This window comes from Oncorhynchus masou, chromosome 15, assembly GCF_036934945.1.
Source record: "Oncorhynchus masou masou isolate Uvic2021 chromosome 15, UVic_Omas_1.1, whole genome shotgun sequence".
Classification (NCBI taxonomy): Eukaryota; Metazoa; Chordata; class Actinopteri; order Salmoniformes; family Salmonidae; genus Oncorhynchus; species Oncorhynchus masou.
Genome location: NC_088226.1, coordinates 35,964,738 through 35,981,115, shown reverse-complemented (window position 1 = coordinate 35,981,115; position 16,378 = coordinate 35,964,738). Strand labels below are relative to the sequence as shown.

Below are 16,378 nucleotides of genomic sequence, written 5' to 3'. Positions count from 1 at the left end.
GACTGCTATTCATCGAATAATAACCTACTACGTTTAATTATTACTCAATTAAATTGATCATGTAATAATTAACTCATTAGGAATTTGGGGCACCACGGGAAACGTTTGTTTAATGAGTTACCGTCTCCCAAATTAACTCAAGAATACATATACACAAGGAACAGCAAGGCAACCTGTCTAAATGACTATCTGTAGCAATGAAATGATTTGAAAGGCTGGTCATGGCTAACATCAACACACTCATCCCAAACACCCTGGACCCACTCCAATTCGCATACCATCTCAACAGATGACACTCTCTCTATTGCACTCCACTCTGCCCTCTCCCACCTGGACAAGAGGAACACCTTTGTGAGAATGCTGTTCATTGACTACAGCTCAGCATTTAACACCCTAGTTCCCTCCAAGCTCATTACTAAGCTCAGGACCCTGGGACTAAACACCTCCCTATGCAACTGGATCCTGGACTTCCTGACTGTCCACCCCCAGTTGGTGAGGGTAGGCAAAAACAAATCCGCCATGCTGACCCTCAACATGGGGGCCCCTCAGGGTTGCGTGCTTAGTCCCCTCCTGTACTCCCTGTTCACCCACGACACCTACAACCTCTCAGGAAGGAGGTCAGTGACCTGCCAGTGTAGTTCCAGGATAACAGTCTCTCCTTCAATGTCAACATGACAAAGTAGCTGATCGTGGACAACAGGAAATGGAGGGCCGAGCATGCCCACATCCACATCGAAGGGGCTGTAGTGGAGCGGGTGTCCACATTACTAAGGAATTAACATGGTTTACACACACCAACAATCATAGAAGGCACGACAACACCTCTCCCCCACCAGGAGGCCGAAAAGATTTGCCATGGGCCATCAGATCCCCCAAAAATTCTACAGCTGCACCATTGAGAGAATCTTGATTGGCTGCATCACTTCTTGGTATGATATATATCAAGACTGTTTCAAGGACAGCTTTTTTCCATCTACGTAACATTGCAAAAATCAGAAACTTTCTGTCCAAAAATTATGCAGAAAAATGTATCCATGTTTTTGTTACTTCTAGGTTAGACTACTGCAATGCTCTACTTCCCAGCTACTCGGATAAAGCACTAAATAAACTTCAGTTAGTGCTAAATACAGCTGCTAGAATCCTGACTAGAACCCCCAAAAATTATCATATTACTCCAGTGCTAGCCTCCCTACACTGGCTTCCTGTTAAGGCAAGGGATGATTTCAAGCTTTTACTGCTAACCTACAAAGCATTACATGGGCTTGCTCCTACCTATCGCTCTGATTTGGTCCTGCCGTACATACCTACACGTACGCTAAGGTCACAAGACGCAGGACTCCTAATTGTCCCTAGAATTTCTAAGCAAACAGCTGGAGGTAGGGCTTTCTCCTATAGAGCTAATTTTTTATGGAATGGTATGCCTGCCCATGTGAGAGACGCGACTCGGTCTCAACTTTGAAGTCTTTACTGAAGACCCATCTCTTCAGTGGGTCATATGATTGAGTGTAGTCTGGCCCAGGAGTGTGAAGGTGAACGGAAAGGCTCTGGAGCAACGAACCGCCCTTGCTGTCTCTGTCTGGCCGGTTCCTCTCTCTCCACTGGGATTCTCTGCCTCTAACCCTATTACAGGGGCTGAGTCACTGGCTTACTGGTGCTCTTTCATGCTGTCCCTAGGAGGGTTGCGTCGCTTCAGTGGGTTGAGTCACTAAAGTGATCATCCTGTCTGGGTTGGCGCCCCCCCCCTTGGGTTGTGGCGTGGCGGAGATCTTTGTGGGCTATACTCGGCCTTGTCTCAGGATGGTAAGTTGGTGGTTGAAGATTTCCCTCTAGTGGTGTGGGGGCTGTGCTTTGGCAAAGTGGGAGGGGTTATATCCTTCCTGTTTGGCCCTGTCCTGGGGTATCATAGGATGGGGCCACAGTGTCTCCTAACCCCTCCTGTCTCAGCCTCCAGTATTTATGCTGCAGTAGTTTATGTGTCGGGGGGCTAGGGTCAGTTTGTTATAACCTTGAGTACTTCTCCTGTCTTATCCAGTGTCCTGTGTGAATTTAAGTATGCCCTCTCTAATTCTCTCTCTCTCTCTGAGGACCTGAGCCCTAGGACCATGCCTCAGGACTACCTGGCATGAGGACTCCTTGCTGTCCCCAGTCCACCTGGCCATGATGCTGCTCCAGTTTCAACTGTTCTGCCTGCGGCTATGGAATCCTGACCTGTTCACCGGACGTGCTACCTGTCCCTGACATGCTGTTTTCAACTCTCTAGAGACAACAGGAGTGGTAGAGATACTCTTAATGATCGGCTATGAAAAGCCAACTGACATTTACTGCTGAGGTGCTGACTTGCTGCACCCTCAACAACTACTGTGATTATTATTTTTTGACCATGCTGGTCATTTATGAACATTTGAACATCTTGGCCATGTTCTGTTATAATCTCCATCCGGCACAGCCAGAAGAGGACTGGCCACCCCTCATAGCCTGGTTCCTCTCTAGGTTTCTTCCTAGGGAGTTTTTCCTAGCCACTGTACTTCTACACCTGCATTGCTTGCTGTTTGGGGTTTTAGGCTGGGTTTCTGTACAGCACTTTGCGATATCAGCTGATGTACGAAGGGCTATATAAATAAATTTAATTTGATATGATAACTGCTTAGCATCTGACTGCAAGGTGCAGCAGAGGGTGGTGCAAAGAATTATCAAAGACCCCATACACCCAAGCCATAGACTGTTCACTCTGCTACCGCACGGCAAGCGGTACCGGGACCAAAAGGCTCCTGAACAGCTTCTACCCCCATACCAGAGGTCTGCGGAGCAGTTAATCAAATGGCGACCCGGATTATTTGCATTGACCTGTTTTTTGACCCCAACACTCGACAGCTCACACCCTGCTGTAAATCAAGGACAGAACATTCAACTCTTTTCCCTCTCCAAATTCACAGGAGGAATGTGCCTTTGTTTCAAAGATTTTCCCGACAAAACTCTAACATGTTCTAAAGAAAATACTAGAACAATATTCCTAACATAGAACGTGGGGAATGGTCAGAGGCAACCTAAAAGAACACTGATGTCGGTTTGGTTGTAATTTTGTGTTGTCATTTAAAATATTATACAGGAAATACTGTAACTTGAAAAGTATACCCACTACATGTATGAAGTTTCCATCCTCCACGTTGTGCATGAAATATGAAAAATTATGACAGTGTTTTTGTTAAGCGAGGGAGGGGATTTTAGAAACTATAAGGGGAAATTATTTCTATAACTGTGCACAGTAACTGTGCCCCCTCGAGTGAGGTCAGAGAACGTGTCACAAACGCCTCACAAATCCTCAACTGGCAGCTTCATTAAATAGTACCCACAAAAAACAGTCTCAATGTCAACAGTGAAGTGGCTGCAGAGTTCCTCTGTCCAATGTCTGTGTTCTTTTGCCCATCTTAATCTTTTCTTTTCTTTTTATTGGCTAGTCTGAGGTATAGCTTTTTCTTTGCAACTCTGCCTAGAAGGCCAGCATCCCGGAGTCACCTCTTCACTGTTGACATTGAGAATGGTGTTTTGCGGGTACTATTTAATGAAGCTGCCAGTTGAGGATTTGTGAGGAATCTGTTTCTCAAACTAGATACTCTAATGTACTTGTCCTCTTGCTCAGTTGTGCACTGGGGCCTCCCACTCCTCTTTCTATTCTGGTTAGGGCCAGTTTGTGATGTTCTGTGAAGGGAGTGGTATACAGCATTGTGCGAGAGCTTCAGTTTCTTGGCAATTTCTAGCATGGAATAGCCTTCATTTCTCAGAACAAGAATAGACTGACAGGTTTTCAGAAAAAAGTTATTTGTTTCTGGCCATTTTTAGCCTGCAATCGAACCCACAAATGCTGATGCTCCAGATACTCAACTAGTCTAAAGGCCAGTTTTATTGCTTCTTTAATCAGGACAAACAGTTTTCAGCTGTGCTAACATAATTGCAAAAGGGTTTTCTAATGATCAATTAGCCTATTAAAATGATAAACTTGGATTATCTATCATAATGTGTCATTGGAACACAGGAGTGATGGCTGCTCAAATGGGCCTCTGTACACCTATGCAGATATTCCATAACAAATCTGAGGTTTCCAGCGACAATAGTCATTCACAACATTAACAATGTATACACTGTATTTCTGATCAATTTGATGTCATTGTAATGGACAATTTTTTTTTACTTTTCTTTCAAAGACAAGGACATTTCTAAGTGGCCCCAATCTTTTGAACGGCAATGTAATTAAAACAATGTGTCGTACTGAATCATAAGTAAGGCTCAGGTTTTTGCAGACGCAGGAGATTACGAAAATCGGGTAACACTTAAACATAGTTAGTTGATTAGATAAATAACAGTCATCAGATTAATGAAAGTAAAGTCACAACACTGGCATGGAAGTGGCTAGAGTCTTGTAAGGATAATTAGAAGTCTGAAACTAGGGTATTTGGTGCAGTGAGAGAGACAGGTGGACAGAGACACAGGGAAAGAGAGACAGACGGACAGAGATACAGAGAGTCGGGTGATACATTACAACAATAAAAAGGGAAACAGACAAATAGCTAAAAATACAGAAAGAGAGAGTCTGGTAGGCAAACAGACAAACAATTATTACAGAATAACAAGTCATATTTCATGCATGTGTGTGTGTCTTAGGGAGAGCGATGAGGTGGATGTTAATGTGTGTGTGAATGAGAGGTATACTAGCAGGGGCCAGAGGTGTGAGGGCATAAAAACACAAAACAAATGAAGGACAATTAATCCAGATGACAGTCCCCTTCCTGTGCCTAGTTCATGTCCCTACTGCTTTGCCTTGTTGTGGTGGAAGTTCATTTTGAGTCCTCTGGGGCTCTGTCAGAATCATTGTCCCTCACAGCAACAAAGACACTATTCTTCCCTAAACTGAGCGTTTCCATTCCGTGGCCTGTTTCTGCATTTTGACACACACAATTTCACACCTCAGTGGCGCCACACACAAACGGGTCACCTGTTGAGAATCCCTTCAGATGTCACTGCCCCCCCCTCCTTTCACAATGAAGGCATTTCCTTCTGAGCTGCAAGAAGCCCCAAACATTATGTACTACTGCTTCCTGTCTAGCTCTGCCTCTGCAGCTCAACAGACCAGGACAGAAACACAGGGGTGTAGCACATCTCTTACAACACTATGCTAATAAAAAATATTTTAAAAAATCAAGGGAAGATTAAAGGACTACTATTGTTGTGTGATAATATGTTATCTAGTGTGCAGGGTTGGTGTTGTAGGCTGAGGTTGGCACCAACCGGCTAGGGAGGGAGAACCCAGCGAACCATGGTAACACCCTCATGGGCGAGGTCACGTAGTGTAATGCTAGGGTGGGACCTAGCACAGACCTAAAACTAGTCACAGGAAATAAAGAGCAAGAACACAACTATTTAAAAACTCTTATTTAAATTGGCCCTCCTAGGCCCCTCGTCTTGTCCTGCTGCCAACCGTGGTGATAGCCCTAGCTGGAGACCATTTGGAACCACCCGGGCCTCCCCGTTGCCATCACAGTGTCAACTATATTAAAACCTTAGAGCCAATGCTACATAGCATGAGGCGGTTATCCAGGGCTAACGCGCCCAAGAATGGGCCTCCCTCTGGGGTCTTATTCCATGTCCTTAGGACGTCTCAAGATCTGTTTAGGCCCTGCCTATCAACCTTAACATGACTCAATCATACCACAATAAGCACCCAATGATGAATATATAAATCTGGTTTCTCCACAACGATACCAGGAACCTACAGTACATCCACACATTCCAATGCTTCTCACACCTGTCCTTGAGTACCTCCAACCAGTTTCACTTATTTGATCTATTCCGGTACTAGCACACCTGATTCAACATGTTCAACTGATCACTAAGCTCTGGGGTTAGTATCAGGTGTGCTGCTAGTACTGGAACAGATTACATGTGAAACTGGCTGAGTCGGAGGGTATTCGAGGAGAGGTCCGGGGATCACTTCGTATTCCAGATTAGGACAATAGCTTCACATCTATCCTTGACAGCTAAGCCGGGTGTTTACTCTGTAGAGATACAACTCTCTATGGTTTCCGGTATCGTACCATTACCATTCTCGGTCCTCCTGGCAGTGGGACTTTAAACAGCACTGCTGACAGGGATTAACGCCCGCTTTACACCTGACAGTTAGTAATCCAATGTCACACAGCCACACTAAGACAGCGCTAGCCATGCTAATGGAGGGCTATTTAAAGACACACACAGCACACCGTGACTGTCGTTTTCTTCCCCATGCATTCTCCATCCCCAACCTAACGCTACCCAACACCTCGCCCGTGACACGTGCAGGGAAGCCTCTGCCAGACAAGATCTCTAGCTAGCTAGCAAAGCATAATCTCCGCTCTGCCAAATAGACAGACGGATAGATGGCATGGCATGCACTCCAATGCAATACATTTAATCATAGCCAACGTTTTGACAGCAAGCCTGCTTCATCTGGCCTTCAGGTGGATGGCATGCACGCAGGAGAGAAGAGGAAGGGAGGGAGGGATCACAAAGTCACTAGGGGCTGTAGGGCCTTATGTAGGGTCTTATAACCTATAGCTTTGTGTATTGATTCAACATCTCATCGGTCACTGCCAATGGACTGGGGAAGTGAAGAGCTTTGACTGGGGTGAACCGGAACAACGTCATTCAGAAAGCACCACATCATGTGACATGTACAGAGGTCACGATCCGGGACCGAGAGTAACACCATTGTGATACACTGATTAAGACAGAGCACACGAGGTACAGGATTTCTCTCACAAAACTGTCGGTCTGTCAATAGATATCTATAGGCTTGGTTTAAATCATTACATTGAAGACAATGTCAGAACCCAGTAAGTCATGCCAGGCCAAATTGATCATTGATTGTGTTGTGTGAATGTCACTATCAGATAATCAGGGGTTCTATCCATGTATGAAAATCATGGGGGTTTTCTGCCTGCCTTTCTGGATGGGTTTTTCACGAGACTCAATCCTGCCTTATGAAACAATTCTGTCACTGCACCCAAATGTCCTCTAATGTGGCTGGACTCTGGAGCAGAAGCCATATAAATGACTAGAACAGGAAAAGTTCCTTAGGCCACAGAACCATGACTTGAATGGGGATAACCGTTCAAGTAATTGTATTTCTATGGCACAAGCCAAGCCAAGAACCTGTGACCACCAACGGGCCCGCCAGGGACTGGGGGTTGACCGACAGACAGGCTAGATCACTCTTGTCTAAACACACAGACAGGCAGAGCCAGCCGATGGTTAACAACACGTGTCTACTGTAATGTAGGGGGAACGCCAAGGTGCTGATGGTGAGGCTTCGAATGAAAAGTGGAACCGCATTAATTGGATTCAGTTGCAAATTGAGTTTTTTTTCTCTTTTAATTATTAAGGTAACATGTCTTGCTAGAACACACAGATCTGATGGCGAGATGGAGAACAGACGGCCTTGGTGTTCATATTACCAACACTGTGCTAACTCGGCTTGAATGACGCCATTGCTAACGCAACAGCAATTTATTGCACTTAACGTCCTGGTAGTCTGACATACTATAAACAAACAATGAACCTAAAACTAGCATGCTTAAATATACTGAACAAAAATATAAATGCAACATGTAAAGTGTTGGTCCCATGTTTCAGGAGCTAAAATAAAAGATCTCAGAAATGTTCCATAATCACAAAAAGCTTATTTCTCTCAAATTTTGTGCACCAATTTATTTTCATCTCTGTTAGTGAGCATTTCTCCTTTGCCAAGATAATCCATCCACCTGACAGGTGTGGCATATCAAGAAGCTGATTAAACAGCATGATCATTACACAGGTGCACTCTGTGTTGGGGACATTAGAAATGCCACCCTAAACATGTTCAGTTCTGTCACACAACACAACGCCACAGATGTATCAAGTTTTCTGTACCAATTTCTCTACCAACGTCGTTTTAGAGAATTTGGCAGACGTCCAACTGGCCTCACAACCGCAGACCATGTGTAACCACGTCAGCCCAGGACCTCTACATCCGGCTTTTTTACCTGTGGGATTGTCTGAGACCAGCTACCCTGACAGCTGATGAAACTGAATAGTATTTCTGTCTGTAATAAAGCCTTTTTGTGTGGAAAAACTCACTCTGATTGGCTGGGCCTGGCTCCCCAGTGGGTGGACCTGGCTCCCAACTGGGTGGGCCTATGCCCTTCCAGTCCCACCCATGGCTACGCCCCTGCCCAGTCATTTGAAATCCATAGATTAAAGCCTCATTTATTTCAATTGACTGATTTCCTTATATGAACAGTAACTCAGTAAAATCGTTGAAATTCTTGCACGTTGCGTTTATATTTTTGTTCAGTGTATGTCCAGACTAATAGTAATATTGCCACAACAGTGATGCTTTTGGAAGATAAATCACAGCATGAATAGATTGTAGATCTGTATTTCTTTTCTGTATGTCGTAGATTATGGAGATGAGATTCAAAATGGAGCAGGCAGATGAAATGTATTAAATGAATCATGTCGTTTACAGAATGCAGAAATAAAAGGATCCTCGCTCTCTCCATCATTGCAGACAGATGACGTCATCAACACATAAAGGGCCAAACATGACCCAGAATGTCCTGTGTGTTTCCCGAACAGCGTTGACCGTGACCCGATCAATCTATCCATAGGGTGCAAACGCAGCTACCTCCTGTTGAAAAATGGCCTCGCAACGCAAGCAGGCTATTGGCCGCGCAGATAAGAGGCTACAGCAGAACACACCGTTGGTACCCTGTGTGTGTGTCTACCGCTCCATACAAAGAGAATTTATACAAGCTAGCCAGCTGGGCACATAAGCTTCTGCACAATAAATCCCAATAATCCTTTACAGGAAGGGAAGACGGTGAGAGAGATAAAAACACACAGTGTTCAATTAGCTCGGCCATTCTATTGGCATGGTAGAGAGAGACGTTCTCTACAGTGGCTGTGCCCTTCCCACCAAATGACATGTAAGATCACTGGAATGCATGCACTCAAAATAGGAGCACAGCTTATGACATTTGAAGCTGCCAAACACACACCCACACACCCACACACACACACACACACACACACACACACACACACACACACACACACACACACACACACACACACACACACACACACACACACACACACACACACACACCTAGCAGATGAGACGGATAAATAGAGAATAAATTCAAGTGTCCCTTACCTTCCATCATGATTGCAGATTTGCATTCCTCTATCTCCAAGGAGCCTGGAAAGAAATCAGGAAGGGAGAGAAGCCCCTGGTTACCAGATGACACGGATAGAATAGAGAACAGAACCTAACACAGGGCTAACCGAGCGCTACAGCTAACACACAGCCTCCAACACTGCCACACGCCGACTGCCTACTGGCCCAGGGTCCATGCACCGCGACTGGGCAGAGAGGGGAGCTGGCTGGGCTCAGTGCCGATCAGAAGCCCGAGAGAGGCTGTGGCTTAGGCCATGGATTCTGCTTCCACTGCTACGGCGCCTCTAACTTACACAATCAGCCAGGGATGCTGAGAGGAGGAGAAGAAAAAAAAAATATTGGGAAAAAAAGAGAAAGAGAGGGGGTAGAGAGGGAGGGAGGCAGAGCGAGAGAGAAAGAGAAAGAGGGAGGCTTGCTGAGGTCACAGCTGCTCTCAGCCAATCCTTGAGGTTCTCTGCAGAGTCACATGCATTCGGCTTGCATCCCCTGATAGCTTGGCCCTAGAGAACGACAAACTAGTAGCCTCCCTCCATCACACCACGCATCTATACGCACACACATTCGCACACACCTACCCACACGCACGGGCAAACTCAAACACAGAGAACACGCACGCACGCGCGCACACACGAACGAACATAAATAACGCACACACACCCCTCCCCTGCCTACCTTGTGTGTATGTAGACTCTGCAGAGTGATGAATGAGATTAATTATTTGCTCGTCGACAGAATAACGAGCAGGTTAAAGTGAACTGACAGCCCATTTTGAGGACACACTCACGAACACACACCCTGATCCTGGTTACAGAATAAATGCATATGCCCTCCTAACGGGTATACTCCAGTCTCTGAAGGTTTAAAAGTCTATTTTCACAGAGCTCTGCCTTCTCTAAGTCTGCCTGCTACTCCCTCCCTTTTCTATATCACTGTTTTTGCTCTGCCTGCTGGCTCAGTATGACTGCTCTCTCTCTCTCCACCTCCCACCATCCCTCTCTCTCTCTATGCCCCTCCCTCTCCGCTGCCAATGCCACTGGGGATAACGATCAATCATTGTGACGTCAGGGAGACCGACGCCATGTACAGCTGCCTCTCTAGACCCAGCCCAACCGAGGGAGGAGCTACGGTCTTCTATCGTTTATGCTGCTACTGCTACTCTCAGCCTGGATGGACCCAGATTGAGGAGAGGAGGGAGGGAGGTGTGTGTGTGTACTGCTACTCTCAGCCTGGATGGACCCAGATTGAGGAGAGGAGGGAGGGAGGTGTGTGTGTGTACTGCTACTCTCAGCCTGGATGGACCCAGATTGAGGAGAGGAGGGAGGGAGGTGTGTGTGTGTACTGCTACTCTCAGCCTGGATGGACCCAGATTGAGGAGAGGAGGGAGGGAGGTGTGTGTGTGTACTGCTACTCTCAGCCTGGATGGACCCAGATTGAGGAGAGGAGGGAGGGAGGTGTGTGTGTGTACTGCTACTCTCAGCCTGGATGGACCCAGATTGAGGAGAGGAGGGAGGGAGGTGTGTGTGTGTACTGCTACTCTCAGCCTGGATGGACCCAGATTGAGGAGAGGAGGGAGGGAGGTGTGTGTGTGTACTGCTACTCTCAGCCTGGATGGACCCAGATTGAGGAGAGGAGGGAGGGAGGTGTGTGTGTGTACTGCTACTCTCAGCCTGGATGGACCCAGATTGAGGAGAGGAGGGAGGGAGGTGTGTGTGTGTGTACTGCTACTCTCAGCCTGGATAGACCCAGATTGAGGAGAGGAGGGAGGGAGGTGTGTGTGTGTACTGCTACTCTCAGCCTGGATAGACCCAGATTGAGGAGAGGAGGGAGGGAGGTGTGTGTATGTGTACTGCTACTCTCAGCCTGCTGCCAGTGAGAGGAGATGAGGGAGAGATGGAGGGAGGGGAGAGAACGAGGGAGGGAGGTGTGGATGTGTGTGTGTGTGTGCATGGAGGCTGGTGATTACTTTTAAATGTGGGGGTGGATGGAGCCAGAGGCTAAGGGATGACCACTAACAGAGTAAAGACAAAGAGTGAAAGAGAGAACAAGAGAACTGGGGGAGAAAGAGAGAGATTGGGGTGAAATAGAGAAGAGGGAGAGGGAGATAGAGGATGTTTATGTTTCTGGCTACGGAGCAGAGACTGAATAGAGAGAGACATGAGCTGTTGGACAGCCTGACAATTAGCCAAGCACTGCTCAAGCCTCCATAACAACAACAGCAGCCACAATAATAGTGGCAGAGCTACTCTTGTAATAGAAAATGATATTACTCAACAAATGACTAAATCACTTGCAGATGCAGAATATACAATATCTATAAACAATTCAGATTTAAAGAAAGATGTAAGCTAGGCTTCTTACACAGGGAGACAGATGAGACACATGCTGTCCTGCCTGTTTAGGAGTCCGCCTGTCACACTGTAAATTGAGCCAGCCCTGTGTCTCTTCGTGTACAATGCATTATCCGGGTCATGCTCAAGCCCATGTGAAATGTTCTCCCTCTCCCGCTTCTTCTCTCCTATTTTTTTCTCCCTCGCTCTTCATTGCTTGCTCCCTCCCTCTTGCCCCCTCATTAAGCCATGACATGCTCCCTCCCTCTCCCCCTCCCTCTCTCTGTATACTTAACACCCAGCAGATGCTTCCTGAGAGAAGTCCCCTCCCTGCCCACAGCTTTATCTCTCCTCCCCCCTCTCCCTCCATTCCTCAGGCTACCCCCGAGCTCTGCCAGACGAGGAGGCTACTCTCCTCCACTGTCCCCCAGAGGAGATTTAGCCACCAGCCGGTGAGCAGTGACAAAAAAAAAAGGGAAGGAGGGAGGGGTAGAGGGGACTTGCTAAATAAAGCCTAAAGTACTACGCCGAGTTTTGATTCTGGAACATGGTGGCATTGAGAGGAGAGACGCTGGTGTTAACTAAGAGAAGACTAGACACTTACAACCAGCAGGATACACTGACTCAGTCATGGCTGTACAGCAAGGAGCTGGGAAACCGCCACCTTAATCACCAGAGACTGCTACAGCATGAGAGGGGCAAGGAGGCCACAAGACAGAGAAACACAGGGAATCAGGTGGGCACGCAAGACCACCGATTGAGAGAGGGAAGGAGAGATGAGGGGAGGGGGGGAAAAGAAGAGAAATGAGGAGGAGATGATGAGGGTAAACAATAGAGGATACGAAAGAAGAGCTGATGAGGGAATGAGGGAAGAGAGATGAGAGGAGCTGGCAGGAGAGAACAGGAAAGCAGTGCCTTAGATCAACTAATTTGAAGGCCATGTAGTGTATTTGGCTATTTCAGCCACACCCATTGCTGACAGGTGTATAGAATCAAGGACACAGCCCTACAATCTCTATAGACAAATATTGGCACCAGAATGACCCATACTGAAGAGCTCAGTGACTTTCAATATCTTTCCCAACAAGTCAGTTTGTCAAATTTCTGCCATGCAAGAGCCGCCTCGGTCAGCTGTAAGTGCTGTTATTGTGAAATAGAAACGTCTAGGAGCAACAATGGCTCAGCCGCAAAGTGGTAGGCCACACAAGCTCACAGAACGAGACCGCCGAGTGCTGAAGCATGTAAAAATCACCTGTCCTGGGTTGCAACACTGACTACCGAGTTCCAAACTGCCTCTGGAAGCAACGTCAGCACAAGAACTGTTCATCGGGAGCTTCATGAAATGGGGTTTCCATGGCCGAGCAGCAACACACAAGCCTAAGATCACCATGCGCAATGCCAAACAGACGCTGGAGTGGTGTAAAGCTTGATGCCATTGGACTCTGGGACAGTGGAAACGCGTTCACTGGAGTGATGAGCCATGCTTCACCATCTGGCAGTCCAACGGACGAATCTGGGTTTGGCGGATGCCAGGAGAACGCTACCTGCCCAAATGCATAGTGCACTCTGTAAAGTACGGTGGAGGAGGAATAATGGTTTTGGGTGGTTTTTCATGGTTCGACCCCACGCTACAGCATACAATGACATTCTAGACGATTCTGTGCTTCCAACTTTGTGGCAACAGTTTTGGGAAGCACCTTTCCTGTTTCAGCAGGGCCCATAAGTAAGCACTTCACTGTTAGTCTACACCTGTTTACGAAGAATGTGGCAAATAAAATGTGATTATGATTTTAAACTGCTGTGGTCGGAGGGGCATTGCTCGTTTTAGTTAATGTATTTCTATGGCTGGAAAACTGGAGTACAGCTCGGGTAATGGTAGGTCAATGTAACTGCAAGCATGCTTATTGAGACATGCTTACTGGCCAGTGTGTGCAGGCTTTTGTTCCAGCTCAACTCTTTTTTTTTTTTTTTTTTTTTACCTTTATTTTACTAGGCAAGTCAGTTAAGAACAAATTCTTATTTTCAATGACGGCCTAGGAACAGTGGGTTAACTGCCTGTTCAGGGGCAGAACGACAGATTTGTACCTTGTCAGCTCGGGGATTTGAACTTGTAACCTTTCGGTTACTCGTCCAACGCTCTAACCCCTAGGCTACCCTGCCGCCCCAACACACATGATTAAACCAATTGTGATCTAAATTGAAGATTGTGATGAAGTTATTAGCTGAAGCAGGAGTGTTAGAGCTGGGCTGAAACAACAACAAAAAAAACATGCACTTGCTATTGATCTCCTGGACTGGAGTCTGGGACCCCTGCATTTGGCAGATAATGGTAGCTTCCATCAGTTGCAGCACTCTGCACAACTACAAGCAGTTACGTCAGATAGCCAGTAGGAGGTGAAGAGAGTAGGAGGAGCTGAAGGAGCAAAACCCAGAGAAAGGAGGACAGAACGTTTCCTGTGGAGTAGATATCCTCATCCAGAGCCACGTATTTAGCATTTTGTATTTATTTATCTTAAAACACTTGGCTTGGTCCTCACCTACCAATTGTCTACCCCTTCTGTGGTGCAGCTACTCTACTAGTCTCTGACCCATTTCTACTGCAGGTAGACTAGAGGATCCTTTAAGGACAGCAGCAGACCACGTGGGTACTGTTCTGATCTACATTGTGGGCCTCCCTCTACTATACCTCTCTGTGACGCCGCTGCACCAAACACAACCAAGAGAGTAACAGGTACATTTGGGAGGGGCATGTATACATCCGCACGCACAGAAATAAAAAAGACAACACAACTATCGAATGCACACATACTTGTAAGCACCGCAACGCACACAGTTGCAGTGCAGTAGTGCACCTGCACACATTCACGCAGAGGAAGTTGACAGAGAGGGGAGGAAAGAGAGAGAGAGGTGCGCATACCTGCGACAATGCGAAACCAGCCGGTACACAGCTCCTCAGCCATCTACAGCAATCTCCATGGAGCAGGTCACATATCTGGAATATCCACAGGGGGACAGAGAGATGGAAGGACGAAGGGATGGGAAATAGAGATGGACGGCAGAGAGTCTGTGAGGAGAGAAAGAAAGAGAGGGACCAGTCGCATTAGAGGAGGAATGAGGATGACTGCACCTGACTGAGCTCCCTGGCTGAGGGGACAGATGCACACACACACACACACACACACACACACACACTGAGGGACCTGTGGAAAATGCTAATGTAGTCCTGTAGAAGTGCTGTCGGTCAGTAAAAGTGACGATACACAAACAGCCTGAGTGTACCTGACCTATATAGAAAAGAGCCACTTCTCTGTGCACTGAACACTGGGCAAGTGGCATTAACCCCTTGCACCCTGGGAGAAAGAGGGAAATGAGCAAGGAGAGCAAAAGGAGAGATAAGGGTGAGAACAATGTGTCAGATTAGTAAGAGAAATACAATGAAATAGGATGAATACTCCTACTTTTAACAGTCTTTCATTAATGTATGGAGGAAATCAAATAAACATAAACAATAAACAGGATGGAAAGACAAACATTCTGCAGCAGAGGCACCAGTGCCACATGCCTCTGCTGCCTCCTGCTGGTTGTATTCTAACAGTGCATCTCTTTCTATACATCTGACACTGCCAGAGTGTCATAACACTGGCCTTGTGAACTCATCACTCGGATTATTACACTTGGCAGTGTTGAGATGTCTTTTAAACGTCACTGTGGTTGACACAACGGTTAACCACCCTTAGATGTCAGGGGTCCCATATGCTACATAGATGGTTGTTGGTATAAAACAAATCAAATTACCTACAACATCAAAATGCAATTGAATTAAAATGAAGGAAAAAAACAAATAATGTAATAGATTGCAGTTTCAGCGCCTAATCAGATGTCATCTTAGACACTCTGAAATCAGACACTGAACTGACTGCATAACTGTAAAGACAGGCGGACAAATTAAAATGCATCTAGAAATGTAACATCGGACAGGACACATTTTTACTAAGCCTAGAATATCCCGTTGAAGTGGTGCACTGCCTGTCTCAAGCCTGAGTCGGATACAGTCTCCATCAAACAGTTATAGTTGTGACCTGATGACACTACATGTTTTACACGTGTGCAACTCCTACATAAAACATGACTACTGGCTTCGCTCAACTGACTCTTTGTCCCAGAATACTGTATGACCCGTCCTCTCTGCTCCGGAGCGGAGAGAAAGATGTCATTGATATCAGAATATCAGAGCAGAGCTGAGCCTGCTGCTGCAGTGTCATCTCAACTCAGTATCTCTTTTCCTCCTCCACTTTTAGCAGAGCTCAACAGCCTGCTCTCGACGCTTACAGACACAATCATTCATCTGCTGAAGTTCATGATACAGCAGTTCTTAATTTCCAGATATTCCTCCCACATGTTTGACACTGTAACACGGTGGGGGATTTTCCATTTCAAATGCAGCAGAATTGGACAAACAAACAGGCTGCCAAGACATCCCCTCATCCTCTCCCGCTCCCTCTCGCACGCTCGCTCCCAGCCTCCATCAGTCTCTCTCGCTGACCTACTTTTAGTCTCGCATCAGCAGAGGGCAGTCTTGCACTTGGCACATCGTTCCTCTATCATTCGTCTCTGGATCCCTTCACATCCCTTTTCAACAACAAAAACAGCAGTGTTTTTCCACTAACCCAGAAACCAATTGAATATATATCCAATAGTAAGCTAAAGGTAAAGTGTCAATTTTCTGGCGATCTATTTGAAAGGAGGGTGATTGATGATTTGAGTGCTGGAAGAGTGAAGATGGTACTTCTGTCCCGAGTGC

The 16,378-nt window shown here is 46.5% G+C and overlaps 1 protein-coding gene across 1 annotated transcript in view; it reads right to left on the bottom strand.

The window, feature by feature from the left end:
* The window catches only part of LOC135556186 (SH3-containing GRB2-like protein 3-interacting protein 1), a 107,589-nt gene that overhangs the window by 75,432 nt on the left and 15,779 nt on the right, over positions 1–16,378 (bottom strand). The window contains 2 exon segments of the mRNA XM_064989180.1: positions 9,227–9,271; positions 14,495–14,641. Coding sequence (XP_064845252.1) covers positions 9,227–9,271; positions 14,495–14,537 — 88 coding nt within the window. The 5' untranslated portion in view covers positions 14,538–14,641.